We start from the raw sequence: 24,473 nt of genomic DNA, 5'->3' as shown, positions 1-24,473 counted from the left end.
AGAGGAAGTCCATGGCAATAGAACACTCAAACCCAGATTCTCTGTCACTCAAAAAATCCAAATAACAAGAAAGAAAGTACTTTCAAGAGAGAAATCCAGTGCAAGACCGACGGAAACTCAAACTCGAACCCTGCTTAAACGATATTAAATTGTACTTGAACCAATCTCTTTGGTATTAAAGTTATATTTTGATTCTATTATAATCACTCATTATTAAAAATTTAATGATAAGAGTAACATGATATTTTAAAATTAATTTTAATATTAACTTGGGTAAAAAATATATATTTTTAAATATTTTTAAAAAATAATAAAATATATGATATTACCTAAAATCTATTTATAAAATTATTTTGTCTCCCAGTAATATATTATATGATAATCCAAAATAATAAATAAAATATTTTAAAAAAATTCTCAATATTTTTTATTTCATATATATATATATATATATATATATATAATTATACAAAAATGTCTCAAAATTCAATTACAACTTTTAATAGTTTTCCCTCCTAATTGTCTCACATATATATAAAATTAAGAACTCCCTCCAAAACCCTCAAAAAAAAATTCGCTCTTTCTATGGAGAACTTCGACGCACCATCATTCTCTCTTGGGCTCGATCTCGACGCCGATTCGGAGCCCAGTTTACCGGCCGACGACCATCCCGGACCCATCTTAGCCCTTAATTCTTCTCCGAGCTTCAACTCCCTCGAAGAAAATGCTGAAGAGCTCGAGTCTCGACAAGTTATGGATTCGGATCCTGATACTCGGCCCGATCCTCCCCGCGTCTTAAAGCGGTTGCGCCGGGCCGCTGATGCATATTCGGCGACGAAGAAAGAATCAGAAAAGACAATGCCTCGGAATAATGTGGACGATGAGATTGAAGAGTTCTCTTCTTCTCAGGAAACAAATGGTATTTAAAAAATATATATTTAGCTGATTTTGGATGGTATATTGATTAATTTAAAGTGGGTTCTCCTTTTCTTAGTTTGAATATAAATTTTCTGGGTTTCCTTTTTGTTTCAAATTTATTACGTATTCCTTAGTTAGTGGGAAATTTGAGGTCCAGTAGGGCTTAATTTTGGAAGGGAAAGTGGAAATTTTAGTTCTTGGGGGTAAAAGAGATGTACTGTAAAATTAAGGATTGAGGTAAAAGGAAAGTTAAAATATATTTTTTAATTGTAATTGTTTTTGAGTATAGTGATTCTTCTAATATTCTGAGATTGATTATGGTGGAATGATTGTCATTTGTAGAACTGTAGACCTGTAGATACGATTGTAGTCAATTAATTTTAAAGCTGTGTACTTGGCTTTAGTTGATTGTTGTATATGGATACATGTCCAATATGGGAGTACTCAAGCCTTTAAAGTTTTTTGATATATTTGGAAAATTGTGCTCCTATACTCATGTATTAATGTGCAGCAGAAATGGTACTTCAAGAAAAACAAAGAGCTCAAATATCATAGTTTTGAAGCATGTATTTTCATTGTTTATTTCGGGTTCTGATCTTTGTTTAAAATCAGTAATTTGTGCGTGTGTTCCCTGCTTCTGTAAACGGATTGCTGACGAGTTTGTAAAGTTTATCTTTGTTAGCAGACATTGTTTCTTCAACAAAGTATCATTCTGTATGTAGCAGTTCCAAGGTCCCATTGAAGAGATTCAGGCTTTTAACTACTCAAGCATCCAGCCAATATAGTACAAGGAAAAAGGAAGAACCGGTTGCCCCAGCTTCTGCAAATTTAAAGGCCAGACGTGATGGGTTGACATTTCCGAAGTTAACCATCAGTCCTCTTCGAAGATTCCATTTACTTGACTCTGATTATGATGACCCCTCAGACCACGAGGATAGGGGCAAAGGAGCTCATAAAATTGATCCACTGTCTAAGGAACAACAATCTGTAGCCAGTGATGAAAAGAGAAAGACATCCTTTAGTACACCTCAGAATGAAGATTTCTGGAAAGATTTCTCTCTAATGGGTAGTTCTCGTATTCAAACACCTGCATTTGATGAGGTATGTAAAGAATATTTTCATTCTTTGCATGATAAGAGTGCTTCTCAGATACTTGGGAACGGTAAGAGTGCTTCTCAGAAACACGAAAGCCAAAAGGTGGAGCAACTCCAGGATTTAGATGCCTCCTTACCTCCGGCACATTGCTACTTTTTCCATGCCGATCCAATGATCCAGAAATTAGTCCGTAGTCGCCTACCCTTTTTTACCCCCTTGAGCATGGTCAACAATGAACAACATCAACAACCTAATGTCTTAATTATGGATTTCACGTGAGTAGCTTTTATATGCATCAGTTTTTCTACATTGAACTTCTCTTTGTTTACTTTGAGTTATATAACATTACTGCAGGAGTCAATTCAACAAAGGAGAATCGTCAAAACAGAGAGGAGCCCAAAAAGCAAGTGGTAATAATAGCTCAACAAGTAGAAGAAACAAATCAAAGAAACCAAATGCTGAAAATGGTGCATTTGAAGGATGGGTAAATCCAAAAAGCAGCGGAGCTATTCCGAAGAATGCTGGGAAGAGAAGAGTTCATGCTAATGGCAGTCAATCTGCTGGCCACTGGTATACATCTCCTGAGGGGAGGAAGGTATGCTGAAATGCTTACCACTTCATCTTTTAGCACACTTCTTGTAATACATCAATGCATAACTATAAATGTGCAGCTCATGCACTTATGATACTAGTCATTTTCAACTCTGTTTAGGAAATTTGCTACAATTTTTCTTTTCTGTTGTGGTAAAAATTACGAATGAATTTGCTGCAATATTTTGGTTTTGATAAACGTAAATCATATTATAATCTTCTCTTATGCTGCAGGTTTATGTTACCCGGACTGGTCAGGAATTGTCGGGTCAAATGGCCTATAGGCATTATCAGAAGGTAACATATTGAAACAGTTTTACTTTTCTCAAGTTTAAGCCCCTAGCCTGCCCTTAGCTGAACTCTACCATCAAATAGGCTAAGGCCTATTAAGCTTTTGAATATTGATTTTAATGTTAAAGAAATATGACTCTTAAGTGAATAATTAACAAAGCTATATATATTTGACATAATTGTAGTCTTAAATCGGTTTTTTGCTGATTAAGTTAATGAGCGGTTTCATATAGTATATCGGACTTGTTAAAGAGCCGATTCTTGGTCCAACTAGATAATTTGTTTTATTTAACAAACATTGGTATCCTACTTAAATCCGGTTTTGTTGGTAATAGGAGAGTGGAGGTGGCTCTAGGAAGTCGAAAAAGAAAAGCAACGCCAAGAAGAAGAAAGTATGAATATTTTTTGTGGTGTAAATTTTGTAACATACTAACATGATTCAAATGTGTTTTACTTGCTTTCTTGTTCGTCGCTTGAATGATATGGTGATGCGGTTCTATATTTTATTTTCTCAATAAGTCAATTCAATTAGGAAAGACAAATGTTAATGCTATTTTTTTATGTAGCATAATACTAATAAATTTAAATTTTTTTTAATCAATTTATTTGTTACTCTAAAATAAAATGTTACAAAAGTGTTGACTTTATTCATTTTGAAAAATAAGTCCAACTCAACCTACATATAGACTTAGCTGTATTAACTGGTTGACTTTTTTTTTTGTTCCATGAATTGGTTGACTTGAAGCGGGTTATAAGCATATAGGAAATTTAAATCTACACTCTCACCTTAACGTTCCTTTGATTCTTACATTTGTTTGTTTCTTGAGGGGAAAAAATGGGAATTATTTGCCTGGTATTGTGTTAGCGTTGCATCTTTCATGCATTTTCTCTTCCATTGTTCCTCCATCCTCTCATCTTTGTCTCCCAGACCAGAGGGCTGTTCTGCTCCAATTTAAAAACTCCATTTCTCATGATGATTACTGTGGTGATGATTACCCCAAGACAGAGTCATGGAACAAAAACATCGATTGTTGTTCATGGGACGGAGTCAAATGTGACGAACTGACTGGGCATGTAATTGGAATCGATCTTAGTCAATTGCCTTACCGGTTATCACTTTGCAAACAACAGCCTCTTTCGCCTTCAAAGCCTTCAATATCTTGACCTGAGCTCCAACTACCTCTATGGTTCTCTTCTTGAGAATACCAGCAGCCTGCTTCACTTTCATGGACTCCGGCGACTCAACCTTGCCTCCAATGATTTGTATGGCACCGTATCATCAGAGCTGTTTAGTCAGTTGGTGAGTTTAACCCATCTTAATCTCTATGGTAATGAATTCTTTGGCAAAATCCCGAATCAAATCAGTCTCTTGTCGAGTTTAGTTTCACTCGATATTTCCTATTCATCTGCTGATTTCAGATCATTTGAAATTGATGGTCAAGCTTTTGACATGCTTGCAACAAACTTAACCAAATTAAGATACCTTGTGCTTGAGGGTGTAGATATGTCTGATGTTGCAGCCACTTCCTTTCTAAAACTGACTTCATCACTAAAACAGTTGAGTCTCTCTGGTTGTCGATTAAATGGGGAATTTCCAAGTCAAGTTTTTCAGCTTCCGAACCTCAAACATATAGATTAAAGTTGGACTGAAAATCTCACAGTTCATCTTCCTAAGACAAACTGGAGTAGTGCCCTTGTGTCGTTGTACCTTCCCTATTGTGGTGGTTTCAAAGGATCAATTCCACCATCGTTTGGAAATCTCACTCAAATCGTTTCCGTAGATTTATCTGGAAATCGGCTTCGAGGATGGATTCCAGATGTTTTTGGGAACCTTACCAGATTAACTTCCTTGAGAATTTCTCGCTGTAATTTGAGTGGTCCACTTCCATTAGCCATGTTCAACCTCCCAAAAATTACCACTCTGGATTTGTCACATAATCACTTGGAAGCTCCCTTTCCAAATCATGACAGTGATTGGCTGTTTAATCTCCCATCTCTGCTAGATTTAGACCTCAATCATAACAAACTAGCCGGTCCCATAGATCGAATTCAGATGCCTAGTTCTCTCCAACGTATCAATTTAAGTTCTAATGACTTTCATGGTCCACTACCGCATTCTATTTTTGATCTTGTCAACCTTAGTAAACTTTATTTGTCATCAAACAACTTGAGTGGCGTCATCGAGTCGGGTATGCTTTCGAAACTCTTGAGTCTTGAAGTTCTTGATCTTTCGAATAATAGTTTACTATCATTAAGCACAAGGGGCAATGATGTGAACTGTTCCTTCCCTCGGCTCGAAATAGTGTCATTCTCTTCTTGTGGCCTAAGACAGTTCCCGAATTTCTTTCGAACCTCGAAGTTGAAGTCTTTAGATCTTTCCTATAACATGATTTCTGGTGGAATTTCCAAATGGGAAGCTCAAGGGTGGGAAGAATTGCAAGTGTTGAACATTTCCCATAACTCTCTGACCACACTGGAGCAAGTTCCAGGAAAGAGATTGGCATCTCTCGACCTTCGTTCCAACTTGCTTGAAGGGCCAATTCTCTCAACTTGGTTGGATCTTCAAATACCAGATCCACTGTGGTTTCGTGTGTTATTAATTTCAAAGAATAAATTGGCAGGAAACATTCCTTCTTCCATTTGCAGTTGGACTTCACTTTTTATTCTGGACTTGTCTAGAAATAGCTTGAATGGAACCATTCCTGAATGTCTCGGAAGCTTCATTTCTATCGAGTTAATGAATTTGCAGATGAACAACTTGTCTGGCAAGATCCCTGATTCTTTTGTGAGTACTGTATTGACCTATCTTCTCCTCAATGACAATCGATTGGAAGGAGTAGTACCACCATCTTTGTCTAATTCTACTTCATTGGAGATTTTAGATTTAGGAAACAAGAAGTTAACTGATACGTTTCCCCATTGGTTAGCTTCACTCCCAAGTCTGCAAATTCTTATCCTGAGACATAATAGATTTCATGGATCACTGCCTCATTCTGCAGCTTCGACTAACTTCTCCGCATTACGAATGGTTGATCTCTCTGGAAATGAGTTCACCGGCATCTTGCCCTTGAAACTCTTTGGAAATCTGAGAGCAATGATAGATAAACCTGAACACAGACTTTCAAACATCTTATATGCTGGTATTGAAGTTTATGCTGTTGATATTCAGGATTACCACACTTCTGTGAAAGTAACAACGAAAAGACGGTAGCTTGAATTTACGAAGGTCATAAACATTTTTGTGTCCATGGACTTGTCCAACAACAAATTCTCTGGACAAATTCCCGAGGAAGTCGGACAACTTATTTCCCTGAAAATGCTCAACTTCTCTCATAACAACTTCACCGGTTCTATCCCAGCGTCGTTCGGAAATATGTCGGCACTTGAATCATTAGATCTTTCATCCAACAAGCTTGGTGGGAGGATTCCTTCTCAAATGAAGAAGTTGACATTTCTTGCGGTGTTGAATCTTTCAGAAAACGATCTTGTTGGACCAATTCCCCATGGGAATCAATTTGATACCTTAGGTAATGATTCCTACATCGGTAACTTGGAATTGTGTGGTTTACCATTGTCCAAGCAATGCAACAATCATGGGGAGGCCGAGCCACCTGCACCATTGGTGGCGGAAGATGAGGATGCTCAAGTACCCTTTTGGCAGGTGGTAATGATGGGGTATGGAAGCGGAGTGGTGCTAGGGCTGAGCCTTGGTTACATTATATTCACGACCGGAAGACCATGGTGGTTTGTTCGAATGGTCGAGAGAGATTTGCAATACAGATTCACAAATTGGATCAGAAGAAACAAACCAAAAAGAAACTAGCTATGGGTCCAACATCGGTGAGTTTTTTATAAGTATTAGCTTGTAATACGTATTTTGTTTTTGTAAGGCAAAGGAGTATGTGAGGCTTTTGTACTTTAAAAAAACTAATGTGGTCCTCGTATTTATTTTTGCACCTAATGTGACTCTCAAACTTAGAAAGCGAATCTAATGTAGTACTTTGACCAATGATTTTTACCGTTGACCATTTTGATACTGACGTGACAGTCTATAGTGTCTGGTGACATGACAAATGAATTAAATTAATTATTTTAGTAGAGTTTAAGGGTCAGATTGTGTTTTTTAAAGTTCAAGAGCTTATTTGATTTTTCAAAAAAAAATATTTTAAATTTTAAATTTAAACTATACAAATAAATAAAAAAAATTAAATATAAAGATACTAAAAATAAAAGTTAGATATTAAAAACATTAAAAATATAAATATTAATTAGAATGATTGAAAAACGATGGTTGTGTAATTTTCAAACTTGTCACGAAATTTGATTCATTTGAAAAGTTGGATAATTTGAGTTATGGATGATATGCTAAAGCAGAAGGTACAAACGGTATAAAATGTTTAAAGTTTGTGATAAAAAAAATGGAAGAATTTGTATAAATCGGCTCGAAACAATAAAAAACATAATGTTAATATCAATTTATTTCTTCGAGTCATTTTATTTAATTATTATTTGGATATTAATTTAGTTGACATTATTATTATAATTGAAAAATAAGTATTTATATGTATTTAAATTTATCATTTTTAATTTAAAGATTGGGATTTAAAAATAATTTAAGTATCATAATTTAAAAAGAAATATTCCCGAGCAAGTATATTTGGTTGAGTGGTCAAGTTACTCATTTTTATTCTTCATATTTCTATAGTAATTTATTTTTTTTAATTTTTTAAAATTATTTTAGTAATTTAATTTTTATTTTTAGTGTTTTTATATTTATTTTTTCCATAGTTTAAATTTAAAATAAAAGTTTTCTAAAAAATCAATAAACCTTGAACTTTAGAAAACCCAATTTAACCTTCGAACTCAACAAAAAAAAATCAAGTTAGCCCATTTGTCACATCATCATCTACTGTAAACTACCATATCAGTATCATAAAGTATCACGTTAGCACCGTAAAATGTCACATCAACACCATAACAATCAACGACGGAAAATATTGGTCAAAATACCACATTGAATTTGATTTTCTAAGTTTAAAGACCACATTGGATGTAAAAAAATTACGAGAGCCATATTATTATTTTTTTAAGTACGAAGGGCTCACGTACCCTTTTGTCTTTTCGTAATTTCTTCTTGTCCAAATTCCAATGTCAAAATCTAGCTATTATTTATCTTGCTGATTTCAATTTCAAAGTGAACTAACCATTGTGCTTAGAATTTCATAATTTAATGGATTAATAACTAAATCAAGATAAATATTAGTTGAAGTTAATACCTAAGCTCAAGTTCGGACAAATTTGGGTGATGACAACCCTAAAGAGAAATGCACTAGGAAAAAGGTCTTGTTCATCAAGATTGTGTTTCATACAGTCATGTGCACTGACTGCAAGTTGATACAAATAAGTTGTTATCTTCCTTAAGGTTCTGGATTCGAACGGTCGTTATACAGGATATATGCACGTTATTAATAGCTATGTATGTACGTTATCTTGAGACACAATAGAAAGTCTCGAACTGAATCCGATTTTTTTAAAAACCCAACCCTATAAAATCGAATTGAATTGATAATCCATCTTTAATTTTCATCCAAACAAAAACATGCTTTGGCACATGGATGGGGAACAAAAGCAGTTTGTACCAGGCAACTTTAGCCCTTTTGATTCTAATCTAAGATCAAATCTCTTTCATAAACAAAAAAAGAAAAAAGAAAAAAAACTTCGTTCTTTATCTTAAATAGTTTCTTCAAGATCCAACTCATGATATTCTTACTGTTCATATGCCAAAAGTCTTCTACATTGAGGAATAAAATAACATGGTATAAAGTGTTGACTTTATTTCTTTTTGAGAAATTATTCCAACTCACCTACAGATAGACATTTGGTTGACTTTTTTTTTGGGTTCCATGAATTGGTTGAATGAAGCGGGTTATATAAGCAAGCATATTGGAAACTTAAATCTGTACTCTCACCTTAACGTTCCTTTGGTTCTTACATTTGTTTGTTTCTTGAGGGAAAAAAATGGGAATCCTTTGCCTGGTACTGTTGTTCATGTTGCATCTTTCATGGAGTTCCTCTTCCACTGTTCCTCCTCCATCGTCTCATTTATGTCTCCCACGCCAGAGAGCTGCTTTGATCCAATTTAAAAACTCTATTTTTCTTAATGATTACTGTGGAGATGATTACTATAATGATTACCCTAAGACAGAGTCATGGAACAAAAGCATCGATTGTTGTTCATGGGAGGGAGTCAAATGCGACGAGCTGACCGGACATGTAATCGGCATCGATCTTAGTCACAGTTGCCTAACCGGTTCTCTCTTTGCAGATTCAAACAATAGCGTCTTTCGCCTTGACAGACTTCAATGGCTTGACCTGAGCTCCAACCGCATCGATGGCTCTCTTAGCAGCCTGTTTCACTTGCATGGACTCCAACGTCTCAACCTCGCTTTCAACAATTTCGATGGCGCTATCCCTTCAGAGTTATTTACTCAATTGGTCCGTTTAACTCATCTTAATCTCTCTTTTTCTGGCTTCTCTGGCCAAATCCCGAATCAAATCAGTCTCTTGTCGAGTTTGGTTTCACTTGATCTTTCCTCTTTTTCTTTTCCCAACTTTACATTTGATGGCCGAGGTTTTGACATGCTTGCAACAAATTTAACCAAATTAAGATACCTTGTGCTTGACCGTGTAGATATGTCTGATGTTGCAGTCACTTCCTTTCTAAACTTAACTTCATCACTACAACGTTTGAGCCTCACTATATGTGAATTACGTGGGGAATTCCCATCTCAAGTTTTTCAGTTTCCAAACCTCAAACTTATAGGTTTAGGTGGGAATCAAAATCTCAGAGGTTATCTCCCAAAGACAAACTGGAGTAGTGGCCTTGAGTCGTTGGACCTTTCCTATTGTGGTGGTTTTAGAGGGTTAATTCCATCATCATTCGGAAATCTCAATCGAATCGCTTCCATATATTTATCTGGAAATTTGTTTGAAGGACAGATTCCAGATGTTTTTGGGAACCTTACCAAATTAACTTCCTTGAGAATTTCTCGCTGCAATTTGAGTGGTCCACTTCCATTAACCATGTTCAACCTCCCAAAAATTATCACTCTGGATTTGTCACATAATCGCTTGGAAGCTCCCTTCCCAAATCATGACAGTGATTGGCTGTTTACTCTCCCATCTCTGCTAGATTTAGACCTCAGTCATAACAAACTAGCCGGTCCCATTGATCGAATTCAGATGCCTTCTTCTCTCCAACTTATTGATTTAAGTTCTAATGACTTTCATGGTCCACTACCCTATTCTATTTTTGATCTTGTCAACCTTACTTCACTTCGTTTGTCATCAAACAACTCGAGTGGTGTCATCGAGTCGGATATGCTTTCGAAACTCACTAGTCTTCAATTTCTTGATCTTTCCAATAATAGTTTACTATCCTTAAGCACAAGAGACGATGATGTGAACCATTCCTTCCCTCGTCTTGCAACTGTGTTGTTCTCTTCTTGTAGGGTAAGTCAGTTCCCCGGTTTCTTTCGAACCTCGAATTTAGAGGTTTTGGATCTTTCCAATAACACGATTTCTGGTGGAATTTCCAAATGGGAGGCTCAAGGGTGGGAAGCACTGAAAGTGCTGAACCTTTCTCATAACTCTCTGACCACTTTGGAGCAATTTCCAGGAAAAGAGTTGGAACTTCTCGATCTTCGTTCCAACTTGCTTGAAGGGTCAATTCTATCAACTTGCATGAATCTTCAAATTCCAGATCTACATCAGTTGCGTGCGTTGTTAATTTCAGAGAATAGATTGACAGGAAGTATCCCTTCTTCTATTTGCAATTTGACTGTACTTCTAATTCTGGACCTGTCCGAAAACAGTTTCAGTGGAACTATCCCTGAATGTCTTGGAAATTTCAGCTATAATCTCCGGTTGATAGATTTGCAGATGAACGACTTGAATGGCAGGATCCCCGACTCTTTTCAGAATAGCGAGTTGACTCATCTTTTCCTCAATGACAATCGATTGGAAGGAATAGTACCGCCATCTTTGACTAATTCTAGTAAATTGGAAGTCTTAAACTTAGGGAACAACAAGTTAACGGATAGGTTTCCTCATTGGTTAGCTTCACTTCCAAGTCTGCAAGTTCTTATCTTGAGACATAATAGATTTCATGGATCACTGCCTCATTCCATTGGTTCAAGTAACTTCTCTTCATTGCGAATGATTGATCTATCCGGAAATGAGTTCACCAGCACCTTGCCAACGGAACTCTTTCGGAATTTGAGAGCAATGAGAGAGAAACCTAAAGGGAATCATTCAGATTTATCATTTTACAAATATGAGGATGGTAAATATATCACCGAGTATTACCAAACTTCTGTGAATGTAACAACTAAAAAATTGGAGATTGAATTGATAAAGACTGCAGCCATTTTCGTCTCTATGGACTTGTCAAACAACCAGTTCTTTGGACAAATTCCTGAGGAAGTCGGACAACTTATATCCCTGCAAATGCTCAACTTCTCTCACAACAACTTCACCAGTCCTATTCCTTCATCGTTCGGAAATTTGGTGGCGCTCGAGTCATTAGATCTTTCATCAAACAAGCTTGGTGGCAGGATACCTTCTCAAATGACAAAGTTGACATTTCTTTCAGTGTTGAATCTTTCAGAAAATGATCTTGTTGGACCAATTCCACATGGGAATCAATTTGACACATTTGGTAATGATTCCTACATCGGCAACTTGGGATTGTGTGGCTTACCATTGTCCAAGCAATGCAACAACCATGGGGAGGCCGACCCACTTGCACCATCGGTGGCGGAACATGAGGATTCTCAAGTACCCTTTTGGCAGGTGGTAATGATGGGATATGGAAGTGGGGTGGTGCTAGGGCTGAGCCTTGGTTACATTGTGTTCACAACCGGAAGACCATGGTGGTTTGTTCGGGCGGTCGAGAGAGATCTTCAATACAGATTCACAAACTGGATTAGAAGAAAGAGACCAAAAAGAAACTAGCTCAAGGTCTAGCATCTTACTTAGGTAAGTTTCTAACAAGTATTTCAAAAGTTTCATCTTCGTAATATAATAGTTAAGTTATAATATTCTTTTGTTTTCTTAATTTCTCATAGAGGCATTGGAACTTCAAATGGAATTCGATGGGAAGGTTCAGCTTGTTCAGTTTACTTGGAACCGATTTGAATAAATCATTGTGGTGCTCTCAATTTAGCAGATGGCTAGCTTTACTTGTTCAGATTTGAGTACATAATACGAGTGCCTTTATCTTCATTATTTCTAAGTTTGTATTTGTGGGTCTCTTGTAATTCTGAAAATGTTTTAAGTACTGTATAAACCTAGACTGTTCTTGTAACTTTCAACTTAATGTAGTCTAAATTTCAATGCCAAATTCTATTTCCATTCTTGCATTGCACGCAAGCTTTATTCACAACGGCCAATCAAATATGTAAACAAAATTTAGACAGGAAAAATTAGACAGAAATATAGCACCTATTATGTAGGTTGAAGCTTTAGTATATATCATTCTTTTGTCTGTTCGTTCCATTGTCCGGTCCTGTTGCGTCAACTTGATATCTTTACCTTGAGCTCAACATTAGTTGTTGTACCATTAATGTTCTCACAAACCAACTACTGGTTGATCTAGTGAGATGATACGTTAGATCTTTTATCATGGTCCATGGATCTGATATTGAGATTGTGAATGGAATAAACTGGGTTGTGAAGGTTGCCCTTGTAATCATAGTAGGTATTTGTAGTATCCGATCCAAATCACCAACGAAATATCCACCTATAAAGATAAAAAAGATTGTACCTTGGGTGGAAGAACGCTTCCAGCTTTCTCACAAGTCACATACCATAGTGTCTACAGGCGCATCTTTTGAGGACCTCATATTACAGATTCCGTAGGAAGATGCTTTGCCTGCATCATATTACATATAGAACAAATCAACAGTAAATGCATCGGCTTTTCTGTGCTTTAACCCTCAAAAGAAATGCGTTGGGAAAACAGTCTTGTTGATCAAAATTGTGTTTTATGCAGTCATGTGCACTGCATGCGAGTTGGTGCTAATAAATTATATTTCGATACCATGAGGAATTCCAACTCAACTACAGATAGACTAATAGCTGTATCGATTGGTTGACTTTCTTTTTGTTGTTTGATTCCATGAATTGGTTGACTTGAAGTGGGTTATAAGCATATAGGAAATTTAACTCTGTATTCTCACCTTAACGTTCCTTTGGTTCTTACATTTGTTTGTTTCTTGAGAAATATGGGAATCCTTTACCTGGTATTGGTGTTCATGTTGCATCTTTCATGCAGTTTCTCTTCCACTGTTCCTCCTCCATCCTCTCATTTATGGCTCCCACGCCAGAGGGCTATTCTTATTCAATTTAAAAAACACCATTTCTCATGATGATTACCGTGGTGATGATTACCCCAAGACAGTGTCATGGAACAAAAACATCGATTGTTGTTCTTGGGAGGGAATCAACTGTGACGAGCTGACTGGTCATGTAATTGGCATCGATCTTGGTCACAGTTGCCTTACAGGTTCTCTCTTTGCAAACAACAGCCTCTTTCACCTTCGAAACCTTCAATATCTTGACCTGAGCTCCAACTACCTCGATGGCTCTCCTCTTGAGAACACCAGCAGCCTGTTTCACATTCAAGGCCTCCGACGACTCAATCTTGCCTACAACAATTTCTATGGCACCGTATCATCAGAGCTGTTCAATCGGTGAGTTTAACCCATCTTAATCTCTCCTTTTCGGGCTTCTCTGGCCAAATCAAATCAGTCTCTTGTCAAGTTTGGTTTCACTTGATCTTAGCTTTTTCTCTGAATATCTTACCACGTTGACACTTAATGGCCAAGGTTTTGACATGCTTGCAAGAAACGTAACCAAATTAAAATACCTTGTGCTTGACGGTGTAGATATGTCTGATGTTGCAGTCATTTCCTGTCTAAACTTAACTTCATCACTACAACATTTGAGTCTCTTTCATTTTCAATTACATGGGGAATTCCCAACTCAACCTTTTCAGTTTCCCAACCTCAAACATATAGATTTAAGTTGGAATGAAGATCTCACTGGTTATCTTCCTAAGACAAACTGGAGCACTGCCCTTGAGTCGCTGTTCCTTCCTTATTGTGGTGGTATTAGAGGGTCAATGTTGGTTTTTGGCAAATATCCCACATTGGTTTTGTATGAGGAGGGGAAATTCTTTTGTTATAAATAGAGCCTTCCTCCTCCTTAGTTTAGCATCCCACAAATATAAGCCTTCTTCTATATTAAAGGTTATTTGTATTCTTTCTTTCTCTTTGTAATATTTCCTCTATTAGTGAAATATTATTTTAGTAGTGTTCGAAGAGGTAGGTATAATTTTGGCTTAACCTCGTTAAATTTTGGTGTTCTTTTTATGTCTATTTAATAGCTATTGTCGGGTATAGTTGTTATTAATTATTGTCCTATTAAAATTATTTGTTTTGGTAGTTCTGTCTAAGGAAAGTGGGTTTTAAGAGAGACCATTGTGACCCCTCCTCTTTCCTGGGAATCTACCTTGGTGTGATTTTTAGTACAATCGTTTTCACACTAGTCACCTAGATAATAGTTTTCAAGGTGAATTTGTTATTATTGGTGGAAATTAACCCGAATTCCACAACAATTGGTATCAACGCTCTTGGTTTATTTTAGTATGCTTTGTGGTTGCGGCTTAGGCTGATCTTCCACATCAGAAAAAATTTCCTTGGGATAATTGGCATTCCGCATTGACAGCTATTAAATAGAATTTGTAGCAGAAATGACAGACGCAAAAAAAACATCCACATTGTCGTCAACAGCTGTGCAAATGTTAGATTTGCAGTGAAGATTTTTTATGGCACCGGTCATTTCAGCATGTGACAAAGTGAGGTTCTAGATGTCCTATTTCAGCAGGGTCTAGACATTGCTATTGAATGAGAGAAACCAGATGATGTTGAGGAGAAAGAATGGAAGATGATCAATAGATTGGCACGTGGTACTATTTGATCGTGTCTTTCTAGAGAGCAGAAGTATGCATTTTCTAAGGAAACTTCTGCAAGTAAATTGAAGGCACTGGAGGAGAAATTTTTGAAGAAAAGCAGTCAGAACAAGCTCTACATGAAAAAGAGATTGTTCCGCTTCAACTATGTACCAAGTATCGTTATGAATGATCACATTACTAGCTTTAATCAGCTGGTGACTGATCTGATGAATATGGACGTGACTTTTGAAGACGAATATATGGCTCTGATGTTGATGGGTTCACTTCCTGATGAGTTTGAGTACTTGAAACTACTCTACTTCATGGGAAAGTTGATGTGTCTCTCAGTGAAGTAACTGCTGCCTTGTATAGTTATGAATTGAGAAAGAAAGACAAACAAGAAAACACAAGTGTCGAAGCAGAAGCTCTTGTAGTTAGAGGTCGTTCGAAGAGTCGGAATAAAGGAAGGAGAGGGAGATCGAAGTCAAAGTCCAGATTGAGCAAAGATGAATGTGCCTTTTGTCGAGAAAAGGGGCACTGGAAGAAAGAATGTCCCAAGCTAAAGAACAAAGGCAAACCTGAAAGGGGAAAGGCTGTCTCAGAATCAAATGTGGTCGAGTATGATGATGCAGATTTAGATTTCGCATTCGCTGCTACGCCATCAGCCAGCTGTTCCAGTTCATGGCTGTTAGATTCAGCTTGTATCCACCATATGACCCCCAATAGAGAATGGTTCTTTGATTTTAAAGAACTAAAAGGTGGAATTGTCTACATAACAAATAATTCCCCTCTTGACACACTTGGGATTGGTTCAATTTGCTTGAGGAATCAGGATGGATCAATCAGAATCTTAACAGGTGTCCATTATGTACCAGATTTAACGAGAAATCTCATCTCTGTGGGAACCTTAGAGTCAAAAGGTTTAGAAGTGAGGGCAAAAGATGGGATTATGAGGATTATCTCTGGTGCATTGGTAATAATGAAGGGAATCCGGAAAAGAAACAATGTGTATTACTTTCTGGTAGTACAATTGTTGGGACAACAGCAGTGACAGCTTCTACTGATGAACATGAGTCAGAAGCAACCAGGTTATGTCATATGCGCTTGGGGCATGTTGGTAAAAAATCCTTGAAATTGCTGATAGATCAAGGATTATTGAAGGGTACTCGGGCTTGCAAATTAGCTTTTTGAAAGCATTGCATCAAAGGGAAGAAGACGAGGGTGAAATTTGGAACAGCAATCCATGATACTAAAGGTATTTTAGATTATGTTCATTCAGATGTATGGGGGCCTTCCAAGATAACTTAATTGGGAGGAACACACTATTATGTCACCTTTGTTGATGATTTTTCCCGGAGAGTTTGGGTGTATACAATGAAGACAAAGGATGAGGTGCTAGGATTTTTCCTTAAATGGAAAAAGATGGTGGAGACTCAAACAGGCAGAAAAATCAAACGTCTCCGTACAGACAATAGTGGAGAGTACAAAAATAATCCATTTCTGAAAGTCTATGAAGAAGAAGGTATTGTCAGGCACTTCACTATCAGAAGTACACCACAACAGAATGAGGTGGCAAAGCGTATGAACCGAACATTATTGGAGAAGGTTCGGTGTATGTTGTCTAATGCTGGGTCAGGCAAAGAATTTTGGGCTGAGGCTTTGGTGTATGCTTGTCACCTTGTCAACCGTTTACCATCGACTGTTATTGGTGGTAAAACACCATTAGAGAAATAGTTTGGAGTACCTGCTACAGATTATGATTCCTTACATGTGTTTGGTTCCACTGCATACTACCATGTTAAAGAGTCAAAGCTGGATCCAAGAGCAAAGAAGACGATCTTTATGGGGATCACCTCTGGTGTGAAAGGCTATCGTCTTTGGTGTCCAGAAACAAAGAAAATAATCTTCAGTAGGGATGTTACCTTTGATGAATCTACCATGTTGAGAAAGGTGACTTCAGAAAAATTGGAGTAGACAGATGGAATTCCCAAATAGGTGGAGCTTGAAAGAAGCAGAATTGACCCAGTCAGTAAACAAACTGATGTTGACTCTCCTATGGTAGAAGAAGAGTCAGATGAAGAAGAGGTTCAGACCCAAGAACCTCCACAGCAACATGAATCAATTGCACTCAGAAAGGGAAAGAGGACCATTAGACAACCTGCTCGTTATGCTGATATGGTCTCTTTTGCATCACCAATTGCAATTTGATGACGTTCCTGCCACTTTTAATGAAGCAGTCCAAAGTTTAGAACATAAAAAGTGGAGGATCGCCATGAATGAAGAAATGCAATCCCTTCAAAAGAATCAGACGTAGAAACTAGCTAGTCTTCCGAAGGGAAAGAAGGCAATTGGGTGCAAGTGGGTATATGCAAAGAAAGATGGATTTCCTGACAATAATAACATCCGCTACAAAGCAAGATTGGTGGCTAAAGGCTACGCTCAAACGGAGGGAGTTGATTATAATTAAGTATTTTCTCCAGTTGTAAAACATTCCTCCATCAGAATTTTGTTGGCTTTGGTAGCACAGTTGGATTTGGAACTAGTTCAGATGGATGTAAAAACTGCATTTTTACATGGAGACTTGGATGAGGAAATCTACATGACTCAGCCAGATGGATTCAAAGTTGCTGAAAAAAAAAGAGATGGTGTACAAATTAGAAAAATTATTGTACGGATTGAAGCAATCTCCAAGGCAATGGTACAAGCGATTTGACAAGTTTATGATAGGGCAGAAGTATACAAGAAGCAAATATGATCATTGTGTGTATTTACGCAAGCTACAAGACGGATCATATATATATCTTCTTCTTTATGTTGATGATATGCTGATAGCTTCCAAGAGTCAGACAGAAATTGCGAAACTAAAGACTCAATTGAACAAGGAGTTTGAGATGAAGGATCTTGGTGAAGCAAAGAAGATTCTAGGTATGGAGATATCAAGGGATAAGAAATTGGGGAGGCTTTGTTTGTCTTAGAAAGAATATCTGAGGAAGGTACTAAAATGTTTTGGCATGAATGAGAAGTCAAAACCAGTTAGTACACCTCTTGCTCCTCATTTCAAGCTCGGTGCATCCATGTCACCTAAGGATGATGCAGAACGGGAATACATGTAAAGGTTTCATATGCAAGTGTTGTTGGTAGCTTGATGTATGCAATGGTGTGTACGAGACCCGATATTTCACATGCAGTTGGGGTTGTGAAATAGGTATATGCATGATCCTGGAAAGGAGCATTGACAAGCTGTGAAATGGATTCTGCGGTATATTCTGAACACCGTAGATGTTGGTTTGGTCTTTCAGCAGGACAAACAAGATAGTCAGTATGTAGTTGGGTATTGTGATTCAGACTATGCAGGTGATTTAGACAAGTGTTGATCAATTATTGGTTATGTGTTTACATTTGCAAAGGCATCAGTCAGTTGGAAGTCCACCTTACAGTTAACAGTGGCTTTGTCTACTACAGAGGCAGAGTATATGGCAGTTACAGAGGTTGTGAAGGAGGCAATTTGCTTCAAGGGTTGCTTGGTGAATTGGGAATGGAACAAAAGCACATCAAAGTGCATTGTGACAGTCAGAGTGTTATTCATTTAGTAAAGAACCAAGTTTACCATGCAAGGACGAAGCACATCGATGTTCGATATCACTTTGTACGAGAGATTCTAGAAGAAGGTGGAGTCATAATCCAGAAGATTCGGACCACTGAGAATCATGCTGATAGGTTGACAAAAATGGTAACTGCGGTCAAGTTTAAACATTATTTAGACTTGGTCAATATTGTTATAAATTGAAAGATGAATTTGCATACACTACTGAAGATTGGATTTTTGAGAGACGTGTGTGGAATTTGCCAAGGTGGAGATTTATTGGTTTTTGGCAAATATCCCACATTGGTTTTTAAAGGAGGAGAGGAAATCTTTGTTATAAAGAGCCCTCCTCCTCCTTAGTTTAGCATCACACAAATATAAGCTTTCTTCTATAGTAAAGTCTATTTGTATTCTTTCTTTCTCTTTATAATATTTCCTCTATTAGTGAAATATTATTTTAGTAGTGTTCGAGGAGGTAGGCATAATTTTGGCCTAACCTCGTTAAATTTTGGTGTTCTCTTTATGTCTATTTAATAGCTATTGTCGGGTATAGTTTTAAGAGGGCTATTATGACCCCTCCTTTCCTGGGAATCTACCTTGGTGTGATTTTTAGTATAATTGTTTTCACACTAGTCACCTAGATAATAGTTTTCAAGGTGAATTTGTTATTATTGGTGGAAATTAACCCGAATTCCACAACAGTCAATTCCAACATCATTTGGAAATCTCACTCGAATCGTTTCTGTAGAAATTTGTTTGAAGGACAGATTCCATGTTTTTGGGAGTCTTACCAAATTAGCTTTTTTGAGATGTTCTTCATGCAACCCGAGTAGTCCACTTCCAATTACTATGTTCAACCTCACCAAAATTATCACTCTGGATTTGTCATATAATCACTTGGAAGCTCCCTTACAAATCATGTTAGTGGTTGGCTGTTTACTCTGCCGTCTCTGCTAGATTTAGACCTCAGTTATAACAAACCAGCCGGACCGATGGACCGAATTCAGGTGTTGAGTTCTATCCAACACCTTGATTTAATTTCTAATGACTTTCAAGGTCCAATACTCGATTCTATTTTTTATCTTGTGAACCTTATTGAACTTCGTTTGTCATCAAACAACTTGAGTGGTGTCATCAAGCCAGATATGCTTTCGAAACTCACAAGTCTTGAAGTTCTTGATCTTTCGGATAATAGTTTAGTATCATTAAGCGCAAGCGATGATGATGCGAACTATTCCTTCCCTCAGCTTATATTCACGTCGTTCTCTTCTTGTAGTGTGAGTCAGTTCCCGAATTTCAGGTTCAACCCTTGCAATCCTTCCCACCCTTGGACCTTTCTTATAACTTTCTGACCACATTGGAGGATGTTCTAGGGAAGAGATTGGATACTCTTGACCTTCGTTCGAACTTGCTTCAAGGGTCAATTCTGAATCTTCAAGTCCCAGATCCACTGCGGTTGAAGGTGTTCTTAATTTCGAAGTAAATTGACTGGAAATATTCCTTCTTCCATTTGCAGTTGGAGTTCACTTATACTACTGGACATGTCTAGAAACAACTTGAGTGGAACTATTCCTGAATGTCTTGGAAATTTCGGCTCTAATCTCCAGTTGATAGATTTGCAGATGAACAACTTGAATGGCGAGATCCCCGACTCTTTTTGGAATAACGAGTTGAGCCATCTTTTCCTCAATGACAATCTCTTCGAAGGATTAGTATCACCATCTTTGGCTAATTGTACTAAATTGATAATTTTTAATGTAGGGAACAACAAGTTAACTGATAGGTTTCCTCATTGGTTAGCTTCACTTCCAAGTCTGCAAGTTCTTATCTTGAGACATAATAGATTTCATGGATCACTGCCTCATTCCATTGGTTCAAGTAACTTCTCTTCATTGCGAATGATTGATCTCTCCGGTAATGAGTTCATTGGCCCCTTGCCAACGAAACTCTTTCGGAATTTGAGAGCAATGACAGAGAAATCTAAAGGGAGTAATCCAATTTTATCATTTCAACGAGACGAAGATGGTAGATATATGACCGACTTTTACTGACTCGCTGTGAATGTAACAACTAAAAGATTGGAGATTTAATTGTTGAAGACTGCAGCCATTTTTGTATCTAAGGACTTGTCAAACAACCAGTTCTTTGGACAAATTCCGCAGGAAGTCGGACAACTTATATCCCTGCAAATGCTCAACTTCTCTCTCAACAACACCACCAGTCATATCCCAACATCGTTCGGAAATCTGGCAGCACTTGAATCATTAGATCTTTCATCAAACAAGATTGGTGGCAGGATACCTTCTCAAATGACGAAGCTGACATTTCTTTCAGTGTTGAATCTTTCAAAAAAAATCTTGTTGGACAAATTCCTCGTGGGAATCAATTTGGTACCTTTGATAATGATTCCTACAGCGATAACTTGGGATTGTGTGGCTTACCATTGTCCAAGCAATGCAACAACCATGGGGAGGCCGGACCACCTGCATCATCTGTTGACGAAAACGGGTAAAGAAAACAAAAGAACACGAGAATTTTACGAGGTTCGGCAATGTGCTTACGTCCTCGGTGCCTAGGCGGTGCTAGAAGTTTTTATTCAATGATATTTTAGGTCTAGGTTACATCTCTATTTATAATAGAAAACCCTGGTACATAATTACAAAATTAACCATGTACCGTACCACAGGGGCTGCGCCCCCGCACCCCCAACCCACATAATTCGTAACCCCACAACGAGACTTTCTTTGTAAGGACAGTTGATGTTCGCTGCGTTCGCTTCGCTCACTCCGCTCCATCTCCTGTCCTCTTTACTGGTATATTTATGAGCCATACCTAACAAATCTCCACCTTGGCGAATATCCTGCCTCTTGGAAAATTCAATGTGGGTTGGGTTACCTTGATTCTTTAACAACTCGAAACATTCAACAAGTCCAAGCAATGCTTGAACTTGTCTGTCGTAACTGGCTTAGTGAACATATCAGCGGCATTTTCATCAGTATGTACCTTCTGAAACAAAACCTCTCCAGATGCAACCAACTCTCTGATCTTGTGGAACCTTACATCAATATGTTTAGTTCTAGCACGATACACCTGATTCTTAGCCAAGTGAATAGCACTTTGATTATCACAAAGCAACTGAACTCCACCTTGTTGAACACCCAACTCCTTCACTAAACCAGTAAGTCATAAAGCTTCTTTTGCAGCTTCAGTCGCTGCCATGTACTCAGCTTCAGTTGTAGATAGAGCCACAATAGATTGAACAGTAGACTTCCAACAAATAGGCCCTCCACCAAGTAAAGACATACCCTGTCGTAGATCTTCTATTATCCAAGTCACCTGCATAGTCTGAATCCACATATCCTACAACCAAAGGATTATCCCGCTGACTCCCAAAAACAATTCCATGTCCCACAGTACCCTTTAAGTACCGAAAGATCCACTTGACTGCTTCCCAATGTTGCTTACCAGGTTTAGACATGTACTTACAAACTTGACTAACAGCATGAGCTAAATCAGGACGAGTACATACCATCGCATACATCAAGCAGCCAACAGCATTAGAATACGGAACCTTTGCCATATCTTCAGCTTCCTTATCTGTCTTGGGGCACTGTTCTGATGAGAGCTTAAAGTGATTCGCCAATGGAGTGCTAACTGGTTTCGCGCTGCTCATCGCAAACCTTTCTAGTTTTTCTCAACATAACCCCGTTGAGATAGCCACAGTTTCCTTGAGTCCAACAGCATTAGAATACGGAACCTTTGCCATATCTTCACTTCCTTATCTGTCTTGGGCACTGTTCTGATGAGAGCTTAAAGTGATTCGCCAATGGAGTGCTAACTGGTTTCGCGCTGCTCATCGCAAACCTTTCTAGTATTTTCTCAACATAACCCCGTTGAGATAGCCACAGTTTCCTTGAGTCTCTGTCCCTGCAAATTTCCATTCCAAGAATTTTCTTTGCAGCACCTAAATCTTTCATATCAAATTCCTGACTCAATAAAGTTTTCAAACCGATAACATCATCCATGTTCTTCGCAGCAATCAGCATATCATCAACATACAGTAATAAAAATAAAAGAACCATCATCAAGGCTCTTAACATAGACCAACAATCATACACATCGGTTGTAGCCAATCTTGATCATATAGGAGTCAACCGTTTATACCACTGTCTCGAGACTGTTTCAACCCGTACAAAGATTTCTTCAATCTGCAAACTACATGCTCGTTTCCAGGTTGAGTGAAACCTTCAGGTTGCCGCATGTAGATCTGCTCCTTAAATCACCATGCAAAAAAGCAGTTTTAAACATCCATCTGCTCTAAATGCAAATCCCACTAGCCACCAATGCAAGTACTGCTCGGATGAAGTGTGCCTGACCACAGGAGAAAAGATTTCATCATAATCACTCCTTTCTGCTGTGAAAACCCTTCGCTACCAAACGAGCCTTGAATTTCCCCCCTCTTTTTCTTTACTACTGGTTTCTTTATACACCCATTTGCAACCAATCGGCTTCTTACCCTCAAAAGGGGAACTAACTCCCATGTGCGATTGTGATTCAAAGACTCCATCTCCTCAACCATGGCTGCCATCCACTTGTCGTTTTCCTGACTAGTAACGGCATCATGAAAAGTAACCGGAGCATCACTGCTAACAATAAGTGCAAAAGATACCAAGTCTTCAAAACCCAATCTGTTCGGAGGCTTTATATTCGTCCGTCTCACCCTGTCTCTGGCGAGACTATATCCTGCAAATCATCCGTAGTGGAACCACCAGAATCGGTTGAGAAGTTTCTGGTTCTCAACTGGAAACTGCTCGAAATCCACCACTGTCGTGTCTTGCTTCTGCTGCAACATGGATTGTTCATCAAAAACGACATCTCTACTAATCACAACTTTCTTCGCAACTGGATCCCAGAACTTGAATCCTTTGACACCTTTCTTGTAACCCAGAAAAATGCACTCCTTCGATTTTGCATCAAGTTTGGATCTCTCATCAGCAGGTACATGCACATAAGCAGGACAACCAAAAATCCGTAAGTTATCAAAACTAAATCATGACCAGTCCATACCTCTTCTGCAACTTTCCCAGCAGCGATGCCCTTGGCGATCGTTGATAAGGTAACACGCCATGTTAACAGCCTCAGCCCAGAAGTGTTTGGGAAGCCCCGCATTCAACCGCAAACATCTGGCTCTTCATTCAACGACCTGTTCATTCGTTCCGCAACACCATTCTGTTGTGGTGTCTTGCGCACTGTAAATGCCTCTGAATCCCATGCTCCTTACAGAATTGTAGGAACTGTGAATCTGTGTACTCTGTACCATTGTCAGACCGCAAACACTTGATTTTTCGTCCTGTTTGGTTTTCTACCTCAGCTTTCCACAGCTTGAACTTCTCAAAAACTTTAGATTTCTGTTTCAAAAAATACACCCAAACTTTCCGTGAAAAATCATCAATAAAAGTAACATAGTACCTAGATCCACCCAAAGACGATGTCGTGGAAGGCCCCCATACATCAGAATGCACATATCAAGAATCCCTTGAGTTGTGTGCTTCGCAGTCTTGAAACGGACTTAGTCTGTTTACCAAGAACACATACTTGCAAAAGTCGAGCTTACAACTTTTGACACCATGCAACAAGTTTCTCTTGTGTAATTCTGCCATACCACGTTCACTAATGAGCAAGGCGCATATGCCACAATTTTGTCGTATCATCACAGACTCAACAGAGTGAACTCCACCTGCAACGGTACTCCCTAACATATGTATATATTCCCTGCAGTCATCTTGCCTTTCATCACAGTCAATGCTCCTTTAACAATCCGAATGGTTTCCCTATCCTCGTCAGCCTTAGGGATAAAACCATTCTTGTGCAAAGTGCCCAAGGAAATCAAATTCTTCTTCAAGTCTGGGATATGTCGAACACCACTCAACGTCCGAACGTCGTGCATCTTAATTCTGACATCACCAATACCAACAATAT

The 24,473-nt window shown here is 38.1% G+C and overlaps 4 protein-coding genes across 4 annotated transcripts; all 4 read left to right on the top strand.

The window, feature by feature from the left end:
* The first annotated feature begins 585 nt into the window (after positions 1-585).
* Positions 586-3,304, top strand: LOC120189338. The gene is made up of 5 exons (XM_039192645.1): positions 586-919; positions 1,601-2,288; positions 2,368-2,608; positions 2,839-2,901; positions 3,231-3,304. The coding sequence occupies exons 1-5, from the start codon at positions 586-588 to the stop codon at positions 3,291-3,293; spliced, it is 1,389 nt and encodes a 462-aa protein (XP_039048576.1). The 3' UTR covers positions 3,294-3,304.
* Positions 3,305-4,399: 1,095 nt separating this feature from the next.
* On the top strand, positions 4,400-6,106 carry LOC120189337 (receptor-like protein 33). Its single transcript, XM_039192644.1, has 2 exons — positions 4,400-4,466; positions 4,557-6,106. The coding sequence occupies exons 1-2, from the start codon at positions 4,400-4,402 to the stop codon at positions 6,104-6,106; spliced, it is 1,617 nt and encodes a 538-aa protein (XP_039048575.1).
* A 2,807-nt stretch (positions 6,107-8,913) lies between these two features.
* On the top strand, positions 8,914-11,910 carry LOC120189336 (receptor-like protein 33). The gene has a single exon (XM_039192643.1). The coding sequence runs from the start codon at positions 8,914-8,916 to the stop codon at positions 11,908-11,910; it is 2,997 nt and encodes a 998-aa protein (XP_039048574.1).
* Positions 11,911-12,579: 669 nt separating this feature from the next.
* Positions 12,580-18,285, top strand: LOC120189335 (receptor-like protein Cf-9 homolog). Its single transcript, XM_039192642.1, has 4 exons — positions 12,580-12,655; positions 13,232-13,649; positions 13,741-14,086; positions 18,211-18,285. The coding sequence occupies exons 1-4, from the start codon at positions 12,580-12,582 to the stop codon at positions 18,283-18,285; spliced, it is 915 nt and encodes a 304-aa protein (XP_039048573.1).
* The last annotated feature ends 6,188 nt before the right edge of the window (positions 18,286-24,473 follow it).

This window comes from Hibiscus syriacus, unplaced genomic scaffold, assembly GCF_006381635.1.
Source record: "Hibiscus syriacus cultivar Baekdansim isolate YM2019G1 unplaced genomic scaffold, ASM638163v2 tig00116954_pilon, whole genome shotgun sequence".
Classification (NCBI taxonomy): Eukaryota; Viridiplantae; Streptophyta; class Magnoliopsida; order Malvales; family Malvaceae; genus Hibiscus; species Hibiscus syriacus.
This window is presented reverse-complemented; position numbering and strand designations above follow the sequence as displayed.

Coding starts and splice junctions, on each gene's coding strand:
- LOC120189335 (XM_039192642.1), top strand. CDS start 12,580: ATGGTCCATGGATCTGATATTGAGATTGTGAATGGAATAAACTGGGTT. Junction 12,656..13,231: donor TGCCCTTGTAATCATAGTAG/GTATTTGTAGTA, acceptor TCTTTCATGCAG/TTTCTCTTCCACTGTTCCTC. Junction 13,650..13,740: donor TCATCAGAGCTGTTCAATCG/GTGAGTTTAACC, acceptor ACTTGATCTTAG/CTTTTTCTCTGAATATCTTA.
- LOC120189337 (XM_039192644.1), top strand. CDS start 4,400: ATGTCTGATGTTGCAGCCACTTCCTTTCTAAAACTGACTTCATCACTA. Junction 4,467..4,556: donor AAAACAGTTGAGTCTCTCTG/GTTGTCGATTAA, acceptor AAAATCTCACAG/TTCATCTTCCTAAGACAAAC.
- LOC120189338 (XM_039192645.1), top strand. CDS start 586: ATGGAGAACTTCGACGCACCATCATTCTCTCTTGGGCTCGATCTCGAC. Junction 2,289..2,367: donor GTCTTAATTATGGATTTCAC/GTGAGTAGCTTT, acceptor ACATTACTGCAG/GAGTCAATTCAACAAAGGAG. Junction 2,902..3,230: donor CCTATAGGCATTATCAGAAG/GTAACATATTGA, acceptor TGTTGGTAATAG/GAGAGTGGAGGTGGCTCTAG.
- LOC120189336 (XM_039192643.1), top strand. CDS start 8,914: ATGGGAATCCTTTGCCTGGTACTGTTGTTCATGTTGCATCTTTCATGG.